Source organism: Oncorhynchus masou, chromosome 20, assembly GCF_036934945.1.
Source record: "Oncorhynchus masou masou isolate Uvic2021 chromosome 20, UVic_Omas_1.1, whole genome shotgun sequence".
Classification (NCBI taxonomy): Eukaryota; Metazoa; Chordata; class Actinopteri; order Salmoniformes; family Salmonidae; genus Oncorhynchus; species Oncorhynchus masou.
The window spans coordinates 14,061,592-14,073,800 of record NC_088231.1 but is presented as its reverse complement, the minus strand read 5'-3'; the positions used below and the strand labels follow the sequence as shown (position 1 = coordinate 14,073,800).

The window sequence follows — 12,209 nt, the reverse complement described above, 5'->3', positions numbered from 1 at the left end:
ACACTAACGTCGTTAGGAGTGTGTGTGGGCAAGTGGAACTAACTGGTAAGACTGGACAATGTTAGCGCGTGTTGAATTAACCCACTTCCCGGGGGCCTCCTGATACCTACAACAAACAACAGCACGACACCCAATGTCAATCCTGTGTTTAATCAGCGTACATCTACCCCTCGTGATATACTGAACCTACCCATCAACATAACAAGTGTCAAACATGAACTACGGCCATATTCCACAGCAGGGAATTGAACCATGGATTTACGTATGGAGCGAGCACTCATATTTCAACATGATACATCCACAGCCAGTATATAAACAGAGCACCGCAAGTATGAAGACAAGCCACAACACAGGTATAACTCTTCATTTGATACCACTATAAAACAATAGCTAATGAGTGAGTAAGTCCATATAAAATAACCTGTTAATAAAGCATTGAGGAGCAGTTGTCTTGTAACGTGTCCTGGGTCGTGTTCAGTTGGCACAAAACGTAAGAAAACAGAGTGAGACGGGGAGTTACTACTTGTCTGAAACGGAACTTGTCCAATAAGGAACATTTGGGATTTTTTTGCAGTTGCAAAATGTTTTTGCTACAGTGTGTGTAACCCTAACCTTAATGAACACAACCCAGTTCTGTCTGACGAGAGCTGAACCAGTGAACCGTCTCCTTGGTCGTGTTCAGTTGCCACAAAACGTACAAAACGGAATGTCAAGGTTTTGCTACGGTAGGACTTAATGAACAAGACCCTGAACTGTTTGACAGAACACAGTGTGACTGGGCCTGCTGACTGGTCACTGTCCTGATGGACAGAGAGAGAGACAGGGTGACATTCTGACATCAGGGATGACCAGACCAGAGTCAACACCCATCGGTCATGTCCTCGTCTCCCTGTGACATGGCTGTGTGTGACAAGCTGACATGCAAATACATACTGGCAAAGAGGCTACAGGTAGGAGCTGGGAACTGGTCAGCGCATGTGATGAGATGTTCTGTAAGGGCTGCACGCATGTACGCACATGTACGCATGCACGCACACAACAACACACACAGAATCCCTGGAAGGCTGTCTATCAATCAAGCTCAGACCTGAGACCAGTCCTCACTGCGTCCAACAGGATGGAGATAAATACATGATGAGACAGGATGCCAGTCAATTTCCTCTAGATGTGTTGTGTGGGTGGTAACCCGAGACATGGGGCGGTAGCGAGCCGGAGAGATACCCTGTGTCAGTCCATAACCACATATCCAAACCTACAGATGGACCGGAGGGGAGCTCAGTCAGGAGAGAAAGAGCCAAGCACATGTTCTGTCATCACAACCAATCCATGTCATACAACCATGAAAGCTTCAGAGACTACTGATCAAAGGTTCAAACGAATCCTTCTACCCCCCCCCCCCCCAGCTGCCCTGCCTCCTCCCCCCTCCTTCAGTCAGCCTTGAATTGAACCTTTAGCCTATTGGGCCCCCTCTCCACTGGGCTTTGGGTCGATGGCGGGTCAGAACATTGGGCCCCCTCTCCACTGGGCTTTGGGTCGATGGCGGGTCAGAGCATTGGGCCCCCTCTCCACTGGGCTTTGGGTCTATGGCGGGTCAGAACATTGGGCCCCCTCTCCACTGGGCTTTGGGTCGATGGCGGGTCAGAACATTGGGCCCCCTCTCCACTGGGCTTTGGGTCGATGGCGGGTCAGAACATTGGGCCCCCTCTCCACTGGGCTTTGGGTCGATGGCGGTTCAGAACATTGGGCCCCCTCTCCACTGGGCTTTGGGTCGATGGCGGGTCAGAACATTGGGCCTCCTCTCCACTGGGCTTTGGGTCGATGGCGGGTCAGAACATTGGGCCCCCTCTCCACTGGGCTTTGGGTAAATGGCGGGTCAGAACATTGGGCCTCCTCTCCACTGGGCTTGGGGTTTATGGCGGGTCAGACCAATCCTCTGCTACAGTTTGGGTCTCTAAGGCCCCAACCCTAAGCTTTTAACAAGTGACCCACGCTCTTAAAACATTTATGAGTACAGGCAGCCATCTTGTTTCAAATGTAGACTTGGCCTGCTCTTTGGGCCTGGGTCGGGTGGAGTGGTGACTGGGGGAGTTGGAAGGAGTTGACGGTTGATTGCGCTTCGCCTCCAATGATAAAACATATGGCTCGCATTACCGGTAACACTTGATTGCAAAAGCCCAGGGGGAGAGAGAGAGAGAGAATCTAGTTTGGTCTCAGTCTAGACCTGTCACAGTGGATCAACCACAAGAGCCCCACTCTACATCAAAACACACAGGACCAGGCTCAACACTGCACAGCTTCCATGCTGAGTTGAGTTTAGCTACGTCAAAATAACATAACATTCTTTCCTCGCATGGATGATCTCATTCACCTTGTTAACATAGAAGAGTTACAAATGAGATGTATCAATTTAGCATGCTAAGTACACCATTTAGCTTTAGCTTCAGGACTATTGTAGGAAACTCTAAGAACCTTCTATTCCTTCTAAAGGGGGAAAAAGTCGTAGTTTGTTTTGTATCCCAGTGCATAAAGTGGTGATAACAGGTTAAAGACGCCAGTCCAGTCTGTCTGTAGCGTAGGAGAGACCGTGATGACCTCCGGCCACAATCCCCTGACCCCTCCTGACCTTTTGCCTTAGCCCAAAGGCATCGTTGTGTGTGTGTGTGTGTGTGTGTGTGTGTACTGTGTGAAGTGTACTGGTGTAGTATGTTCCTGTGACCCTGGGGTCTGGACAGGTGGTGGCCTGGGACCCCTGCAGTGACCCGTGACAGGACAGGATTGGGGATCACAGAGGCTGGCCTCTGACCACAGTAGAGCAGGGGCCACTGAACATAATGGAGGGACCGGGGCAGAGAGTGTAGCGGGGAGGGCCCTGTATTTCCCCCACCTTGTTAAGAGGGGCCGGGGGGGGGTTGAAGGAGACCCCCGGCCCCCACCGCAGACTGGACAAATTTACACCAGGCCTCCTCGGGTCGACCCCATGGAAGCCAGAGGCCTCGTAAAATGGCCGACCTTCAGTTTGAGGTCAGGTTTTGTAGAGTGGAGAGGTTTAAGATGTGAGGAAGTGGGCTTGTTGTTTTTAGACCAGTGTGTTTGTTTGCTCATTAGATTAGCCACTTTCTCTCTCCGGTGATGAGAGGGAGAGAAGAGGGGCCTTTGAGAAGGCTTTAAGCTAATTCAATGAAAAGGGTGGAATTTGAACGTTGAATGTTGGTTTGGAATACGTTTGGAAGATAATGTTGACATTTGACTCCCTAGCTTTGAAGAGCATATTAAGAACATATTCTTATTTATTATAAGCAAAATCTGATATCACTGTCAATAGATATCCATCAACGACAAACAAACTAAAGTGTGTTTATTTCCACACAGAAAGACAATTTTATCAAAACACTTATCACAACTAAAAGGTAACCAGTCTGTAGAGACTGATGCCACCCTCTCCTCCTATCCTAGTATGTTCCCTGTCTCCTGGAAAGTAGTGGCCTCTCTTCCTATCCTAGTATGTTCCCTGTCTCCTGGGGTCTGGACAGTAGTGGCCTCTCCTCCTCCTATCCTAGTATGTTCCCCTGTCTCCTGGGGTCTGGACAGTGGTGGCCTCTCCTCCTATCCTAGTATGTTCCCTGTCTCCTGGGGTCTGGACAGTAGTGGCCTCTCCTCCTATCCTAGTATGTTCCCTGTCTCCTGGGGTCTGGACAGTGGTGGCCTCTCCTCCTATCCTAGTATGTCTCCTAGGGTCTGGACAGTAGTGGTCTATCCTAGTATGTTCCCTGTCTCCTGGGGTCTGGACAGTAGTGGCCTCTCCTCCTATCCTAGTATGTTCCCTGGACAGTAGTGGCCTCTCCTCCTATCCTAGTATGTTCCCTGTCTCCTGGGGTCTGGACAGTGGTGGCCTCTCCTCCTATCCTAGTACAGTAGTGGCCTCTCCTCCTATCCTAGTATGTTCCCTGTCTCCTGGGGTCTGGACAGTGAGTGGCCTCTCCTCCTATCCTAGTATGTTCCCTGTCTCCTGGGGTCTGGACAGTAGTGGCCTCTCCTCCTATCCTAGTATGTTCCCTGTCTCCTGGGGTCTGGACAGTAGTGGCCTCTCCTCCTATCCTAGTATGTTCCCTGTCTCCTGGGGTCTGGACAGTAGTGGCCTCTCCTCCTATCCTAGTATGTTCCCTGTCTCCTGGGGTCTGGACTGGACAGTAGTGGCCTCTCCTCCTATCCTAGTATGTTCCCTGTCTCCTAGGGTCTGGACAGTAGTGGCCTCTCCTCCTATCCTAGTATGTTCCCTGTCTCCTGGGGTCTGGACAGTAGTGGCCTCTCCTCCTATCCTAGTATGTTCCCTGTCTCCTGGGGTCTGGACAGTGGTGGCCTCTCCTCCTATCCTAGTATGTTCCCTGGACAGTGGTGGCCTCTCCTCCTATCCTAGTATGTTCCCTGGACAGTAGTGGCCTCTCCTCCTATCCTAGTATGTTCCCTGTCTCCTGGGGTCTGGACAGTAGTGGCCTCTCCTCCTATCCTAGTATGTTCCCTGTCTCCTAGGGTCTGGACAGTAGTGGCCTCTCCTCCTATCCTAGTATGTTCCCTGTCTCCTGGGGTCTGGACAGTAGTGGCCTCTCCTCCTATCCTAGTATGTTCCCTGTCTCCTAGGGTCTGGACAGTAGTGGCCTCTCCTCCTATCCTAGTATGTTCCCTGTCTCCTGGGGTCTGGACAGTGGTGGCCTCTCCTCCTATCCTAGTATGTTCCCTGGACAGTGGTGGCCTCTCCTCCTATCCTAGTATGTTCCCTGTTCCTGGGGTCTAGTGGCCTCTCCTCTATCCTAGTATGTTCTTAGTATGTTCCCTGTCTCCTGGGGTCCAGTGGTGGCCTCTCCTCCTATCCTAGTCTGGACAGTGGTGGCCTCTCCTCCTATCCTGGACAGCCTCTCCTCCTATGTTCCCTGTCTCCTAGGGTCTGGACAGTAGTGGCCTCTCCTTCCTATCCTAGTATGTATGTCTCCTGGACAGTGGTGGCCTCTCCTCCTATCCTAGTATGTTCCCTGTCTCCTGGGGTCTGGACAGTAGTGGCCTCTCCTCCTATCCTAGTATGTTCCCTGTCTCCTGGGGTCTGGACAGTAGTGGCCTCTCCTCCTATCCTAGTATGTTCCCTGTCTCCTGGGGTCTGGACAGTAGTGGCCTCTCCTCCTATCCTAGTATGTTCCCTGTCTCCTGGGGTCTGGACAGCCTCCTCCTATCCTAGTGGTCTCCTCTGGACAGTGGTCCTCCTATCCTAGTATGTTCCCTGTTCCCTGGACAGTGGTGGCCTCTCCTCCTATCCTAGTATGTTCCCTGTCTCCTGGGGTCTGGACAGTGGTGGCCTCTCCTCCTATCCTAGTATGTTCCCTGTCTCCTGGGGTCTGGACAGTAGTGGTCTCCTATCCTAGTATGTTCCCTGTCTCCTGGGGTCTGGACATCCTATCCTAGTATGTTCCCTGTCTCCTGGGGTCTGGACAGTAGTGGCCTCTCCTCCTATCCTAGTATGTTCCCTGGACAGTGGTGGCCTCTCCTCCTATCCTAGTATGTTCCCTGTCTCCTGGGGTCTGGACAGTAGTGGCCTCTCCTTCTATCCTAGTATGTTCCCTGTCTCCTGGGGTCTGGACAGTGGTGGCCTCTCCTCCTATCCTAGTATGTTCCCTGTGGCCTGGCCACTCCTCCTATCCTAGTATGTTCCCTGTCCTCCTAGGGGTCTGGACAGTAGTGGCCTCTCCTCCTATCCTAGTATGTTCCCTGTCTCCTGGGGTCTGGACAGTAGTGGCCTCTCCTCCTATCCTCTGGACAGTAGTGGCCTCTCCTCCTATCCTAGTATGTTCCCTGTCCTGGGGTCTGGACAGTAGTGGCCTCTCCTCCTATCCTAGTATGTTCCCTGTCTCCTGGGGTCTGGACAGTAGTGGCCTCTCCTCCTATCCTAGTATGTTCCCTGTCTCCTGGGGTCTGGACAGTAGTGGCCTCTCCTCCTATCCTAGTATGTCTCCTGGGGTCTGGACAGTAGTGGCCTCTCCTCCTATCCTAGTATGTTCCCTGGGGTCTGGACAGTCCTATCCTAGTATGTTCCCTGTCTCCTAGGGTCTGGACAGTGGTGGCCTCTCCTTCTATCCTAGTGGCCTCTCCTCCTATCCTAGTATGTTCCCTGTCTGGGGTCCTGGGGTCTGGACAGTAGTGGCCTCTCCTCCTATCCTAGTATGTTCCCTGTCTCCTAGGGTCTGGACTGGCCTCTCCTCCTATCCTAGTATGTTCCCTGTCTCCTGGGGTCTGGACCTCTCCTCCTATCCTAGTATGTTCCCTGTCTCCTGGGGTCTGGACAGTAGTGGCCTCCTCCTCCTAGTATCTGGGGTCTGGACAGTAGTGGCCTCTCCTCCTATCCTAGTATGTTCCCTGTCTCCTGGGGTCTGGACAGTAGTGGCCTCTCCTCCTATCCTAGTATGTTCCCTGTCTCCTAGGGTCTGGACAGTAGTGGCCTCTCCTCCTATCCTAGTATGTTCCCTGTCTCCTGGGGTCTGGACAGTAGTGGCCTCTCCTCCTATCCTAGTATGTTCCCTGGACAGTAGTGGTCTCCTAGGGTCTGGACAGTAGTGGCCTCTCCTCCTATCCTAGTATGTTCCCTGTCTCCTGGGGTCTGGACAGTAGTGGCCTCTCCTCCTATCCTAGTATGTTCCCTGTCTCCTGGGGTCTGGACAGTAGTGGCCTCTCCTCCTATCCTAGTATGTTCCCTGTCTCCTAGGGTCTGGACAGTAGTGGCCTCTCCTCCTATCCTAGTATGTTCCCTGTCTCCTGGGGTCTGGACAGTAGTGGCCTCTCCTCCTATCCTAGTATGTTCCCTGTCTCCTGGGGTCTGGACAGTAGTGGCCCTCCTCCTATCCTAGTATGTTCCCTGTCTCCTGGGGTCTGGACAGTAGTGGCCTCTCCTCCTATCCTAGTATGTTCCCTGTCTCCTGGGGTCTGGACTGGCCTCTCCTCCTATCCTAGTATGTTCCCTGTCTCCTAGGGTCTGGACAGTAGTGGCCTCTCCTCCTATCCTAGTATGTTCCTAGGGTCTGGACAGTAGTGGCCTCTCCTCCTATCCTAGTATGTTCCCTGTCTCCTAGGGTCTGGACTGGCCTCTCCTCCTATCCTAGTATGTTCCCTGTCTCCTGGGGTCTGGACCTCTCCTCCTATCCTAGTATGTTCCCTGTCTCCTGGGGTCTGGACAGTAGTGGCCTCTCCTCCTATCCTAGTATGTTCCCTGTCTCCTGGGGTCTGGACTGGACAGTGTATGTTCCCTGTCTCCTAGGGTCTGGACAGTAGTGGCCTCTCCTCCTATCCTAGTATGTTCCCTGTCTCCTGGGGTCTGGGTCTGGACAGTAGTGGCCTCTCCTCCTATCCTAGTATGTTCCCTGTCTCCTGGGGTCTGGACAGTAGTGGCCTCTCCTCCTATCCTAGTATGTTCCCTGTCTCCTGGGGTCTGGACAGTAGTGGCCTCTCCTCCTATCCTAGTATGTTCCCTGTCTATCCTAGTATGGTCTGGACAGTAGTGGCCTCTCCTCTCCTCCTATCCTAGTAGTGGCCTCTCCTCCTATCCTAGTATGTTCCCTGTCTCCTGGGGTCTGGACAGTAGTGGCCTCTCCTCCTATCCTAGTATGTTCCCTGCCTCTCCTCCTATCTCCTGTCTCCTGGGGTCTGGACAGTAGTGGCCTCTCCTCCTATCCTAGTATGTTCCCTGTCTCCTGGGGTCTGGACAGTAGTGGCCTCTCCTCCTATCCTAGTATGTTCCCTGCCTCTCCTCCTATCCTGGGGTCTGGACAGTAGTGGCCTCTCCTCCTATCCTAGTATGTTCCCTGTCTCCTGGGGTCTGGACAGTAGTGGCCTCTCCTCCTATCCTAGTATGTTCCCTGTCTCCTAGGGTCTGGACAGTATGTGGCCTCTCCTCCTATCCTAGTATGTTCCCTGTCTCCTGCCTCTCCTCCTATCCTAGTATGTTCCCTGGGTCTGGACAGTAGTGGCTCCTCTCCTCCTATCCTAGTATGTTCTATCCTAGTATGTTCTCCTGGGGTCTGGACAGTGGCCTCTCCTCCTATCCTAGTGGCCTCTCCTCCTATCCTAGTATGTTCCCTGTCTCCTAGTATGTTCCCTGTCTCCTGGGGTCTCTGGCCTCTCCTCCTATCCTAGTATGTTCCCTGTGGCCTCTCCTCCTATCCTAGTATGTTCCCTGTCTCCTGGGGTCTGGACAGTAGTGGCCTCTCCTCCTATCCTAGTATGTTCCCTGTCTCCTGGGGTCTGGACAGTAGTGGCCTCTCCTCCTATCCTAGTATGTTCCCTGTCTGTCTGGACAGTGTGGCCTCTCCTCCTATCCTAGTATGTTCCCTGGACAGTAGTGGCCTCCTCCTATCCTAGTATGTTCCCTGTCTCCTGGGGTCTGGACAGTAGTGGCCTCTCCTCCTATCCTAGTATGTTCCCTGGACAGTGCCTCTCCTCCTATCCTAGTATGTTCCCTGTCTCCTGGGGTCTGGACAGTAGTGGCCTCTCCTCCTATCCTAGTATGTTCCCTGTCTCCTGGGGTCTGGACAGTAGTGGCCTCTCCTCCTATCCTAGTATGTTCCCTGTCTCCTAGGGTCTGGACAGTAGTGGCCTCTCCTCCTATCCTAGTTATCCCTGGACAGTAGTGGCCTCTCCTCCTATCCTAGTATGTTCCCTGTCTCCTGGGGTCTGGACAGTAGTGGCCTCTCCTCCTATCCTAGTATGTTCCCTGTCTCCTGGGGTCTGGACAGTGGTGGCCTCTCCTCCTATCCTAGTATGTTCCCTGTCTCCTGGGGTCTGGACAGTAGTGGCCTCTCCTCCTATCCTAGTATGTTCCCTGTCTCCTGGGGTCTGGACAGTGGTGGCCTCTCCTCCTATCCTAGTATGTTCCCTGTCTCCTGGGGTCTGGACAGTAGTGGCCTCTCCTCCTATCCTAGTATGTTCCCTGTCTCCTGGGGTCTGGACAGTAGTGGCCTCTCCTCCTATCCTAGTATGTTCCCTGGACAGTAGTGGCCTCTCCTCCTATCCTAGTATGTTCCCTGTCTCCTGGGGTCTGGACAGTGGCCTCTCCTCCTATCCTAGTATGTTCCCTGTCTCCCTGGCCTCTCCTCCTATCCTCCTCCTCCTATCCTAGTATGTTCCCTGTCTCCTAGGGTCTGGACAGTAGTGGCCTCTCCTCCTATCCTAGTATGTTCCCTGTCTCCTGGGGTCTGGACAGTAGTGGCCTCTCCTCCTATCCTAGTATGCCTCTCCTCCTATCCTAGTATGTTCCCTTCTCCTGGGGTCTGGACAGTAGTGGCCTCTCCTCCTATCCTAGTATGTTCCCTGTCTCCTGGGGTCTGGACAGTAGTGGCCTCTCCTCCTATCCTAGTATGTTCCCTGTCTCCTGGACAGTAGTGGCCTCTCCTCCTATCCTGTCTCCTGGTCTGGACAGTAGTGGCCTCTCCTCCTATCCTAGTATGTTCCCTGTCTCCTGGGGTCTGGACAGTAGTGGCCTCTCCTCCTATCCTAGTATGTTCCCTAGGGTCTGGACAGTGGTGGCCTCTCCTCCTATCCTAGTATGTTCCTGGACAGTGTGGCCTCTCCTCCTATCCTAGTATGTTCCCTGTCTCCTGGGGTCTGGACAGTAGTGGCCTCTCCTCCTATCCTAGTATGTTCCCTGTCTCCTGGGGTCTGGACAGTAGTGGACAGTAGTGGCCTCTCCTCCTATCCTAGTATGTTCCCTGTCTCCTGGGGTCTGGACAGTCTGGCCTCTCCTCCTATCCTAGTATGTTCCCTGTCTCCTGGGGTCTGGACAGTAGTGGCCTCTCCTCCTATCCTAGTATGTTCTGGACAGTAGTGTCTCCTCCCTGGGGTCTGGACAGTAGTGGCCTCTCCTCCTATCCTAGTATGTTCCCTGTCTCCTAGTAGGGTCTGGACAGTAGTGGCCTCTCCTCCTATCCTAGTATGTTCCTAGGGTCTGGACAGTGGTGGCCTCTCCTCCTATCCTAGTATGTTCCCTGTCTCCTAGGGTCTGGACAGTAGTGGCCTCTCCTCCTATCCTAGTATGTTCCCTGTCTCCTGGGGTCTGGACAGTAGTGGCCTCTCCTCCTATCCTAGTATGTTCCCTGTCTATCCCTGGGGTCTGGACAGTAGTGGCCTCTCCTCCTATCCTAGTATGTTCCCTGTCTCCTGGGGTCTGGACAGTAGTGGCCTCTCCTCCTATCCTAGTATGTTCCCTGTCTCCTGGGGTCTGGACAGTAGTGGCCTCTCCTCCTATCCTAGTATGTTCCCTGTCTCCTGGGGTCTGGAGTGGCCTCTCCTCCTATCCTAGTATGTTCCCTGTAGTGGCCTCTCCTCCTATCCTATGTTCCCTGTCTCCTGGGGTCTATGTGGCCTCTCCTCCTATCCCTGTCTCCTGGGGTCTGGACAGTAGTGGCCTCTCCTCCTATCCTAGTATGTCTCCCCTGGACAGTAGTGGCCTCTCCTCCTATCCTAGTATGTTCCCTGTCTCCTGGGGTCTGGACAGTAGTGGCCTCTCCTCCTATCCTAGTATGTTCCCTGTCTCCTGGGGTCTGGACAGTGGTGGCCTCTCCTCCTATCCTAGTATGTTCCCTGTCTCCTGGGGTCTGGACAGTAGTGGCCTCTCCTCCTATCCTAGTATGTTCCCTGTCTCCTGGGTCTGGACAGTAGTGGCCTCTCCTCCTATCCTAGTATGTTCCCTGTCTCCTGGGGTCTGGACAGTAGTGGCCTCTCCTCCTATCCTAGTATGTTCCCTGTCTCCTAGGGTCTGGACAGTAGTGGCCTCTCCTCCTATCCTAGTATGTTCCCTGTCTCCTGGGGTCTGGACAGTAGTGGTAGTATGCCTCTCCTCCTCCTATCCTAGTATGTTCCCTGTCTCCTGGGGTGGTGGCCTCTCCTCCTATCCTAGTATGTTCCCTGTGGTCTAGTGGTGGCCTCTCCTCCTATCCTAGTATGTTCCCTGTCTCCTGGGGTATGTGGCCTCTCCTCCTATCCTAGTATGTTCCCTGTCTCCCTGGACAGTGGTGGCCTCTCCTCCTATCCTAGTATGTTCCCTGTCTCCTGGGGTCTGGACAGTAGTGGCCTCTCCTCCTATCCTAGTATGTGTCTCCTAGGGTCTGGACAGTAGTGGCCTCTCCTCCTATCCTAGTATGTTCCCTTCCCTGGGGGACAGTGGTGGCCTCTCCTCCTATCCTAGTATGTTCCCTGTCTCCTGGGGTCTGGACAGTGGTGGCCTCTCCTCCTATCCTAGTATGTTCCCTGCAGTAGTGGCCTCTCCTCCTATCCTAGTATGGTGGTCTGGACAGTGGCCTCTCCTCCTATCCTAGCCTCCTCTGGACAGTAGTGGCCTCTCCTCCTATCCTAGTATGTTCCCTGTCTCCTGGGGTCTGGAAAGTGGTGGCCTCTCCTCCTATCCTAGTATGTTCCCTGGATAGTGGTGGCCTCTCCTCCTATCCTAGTATGTTCTCTGGACAGTAGTGGCCTCTCCTCCTATCCTAGTATGTTCCCTGGACAGTGGTGGCCTCTCCCCACACTGGCGGGCTGCTGAATGGTCTGGAGGTGTTGACGGTCTCGGTGTGTGTGAACGTCCAGAGGAGTGTGCAGACTGCATAGGCCCTCTCTAGTCGATACTCTGGTACACTGTCATTTAACAGCTAGCTCCACAGTGAGGAGGTGGCGGCATTGTGTGTGTGGGTGTGTGTGAGTCGCTACCTTGACATCGGACGTGTCTCTCTGGCAGTTCCTCCAGGCTCGGGACACGGAGGAGAAGGTGCGGTCAGCATGGTCAAACTTCCCTCCCTGGAAGTTGAGGAACATGGTGGTGAAGGGTTCCTGGAAAATGAGAGAAGAAGAACGAGAGAAGAGAATGAGAGAAGAAGAAAGAGAGAATGATCAGTTATCCACATATCCTCCTAATAGTGTGCTGTGACACTGTAGTGTACTGTACATTTGAGAAAAAGGAGAAGAAGAAATTGCATTTGACCCCATATCCTTATGATTAAGCATTTTTATACTATGGTAAAATGAGTCTGAATGTGTACACTGAGTATACCCCCTCAAAACAGACTTAATCCAGTCTACAGGGTGTCAAAAGTGCTCTAAAGGGATGCTGGCCCATGGTGAAACAACAGACCGCCCCCCTGAAACAACAGACCGCCCCCCTGAAACAACAGACCGCCCCCCTGAAACAACAG

At 53.1% G+C, this 12,209-nt stretch overlaps 1 protein-coding gene across 4 annotated transcripts in view; it reads right to left on the bottom strand.

The window, feature by feature from the left end:
- The window catches only part of LOC135506995 (lipopolysaccharide-responsive and beige-like anchor protein), a 373,235-nt gene that overhangs the window by 97,513 nt on the left and 263,513 nt on the right, over positions 1–12,209 (bottom strand). For all 4 annotated transcript variants that reach the window (XM_064926445.1, XM_064926448.1, XM_064926447.1 and 1 more), the window contains one exon: positions 11,728–11,847. In XM_064926445.1, the coding sequence (XP_064782517.1) occupies positions 11,728–11,847 (120 nt within the window). The remainder of the gene's footprint in view (positions 1–11,727; positions 11,848–12,209) is intronic.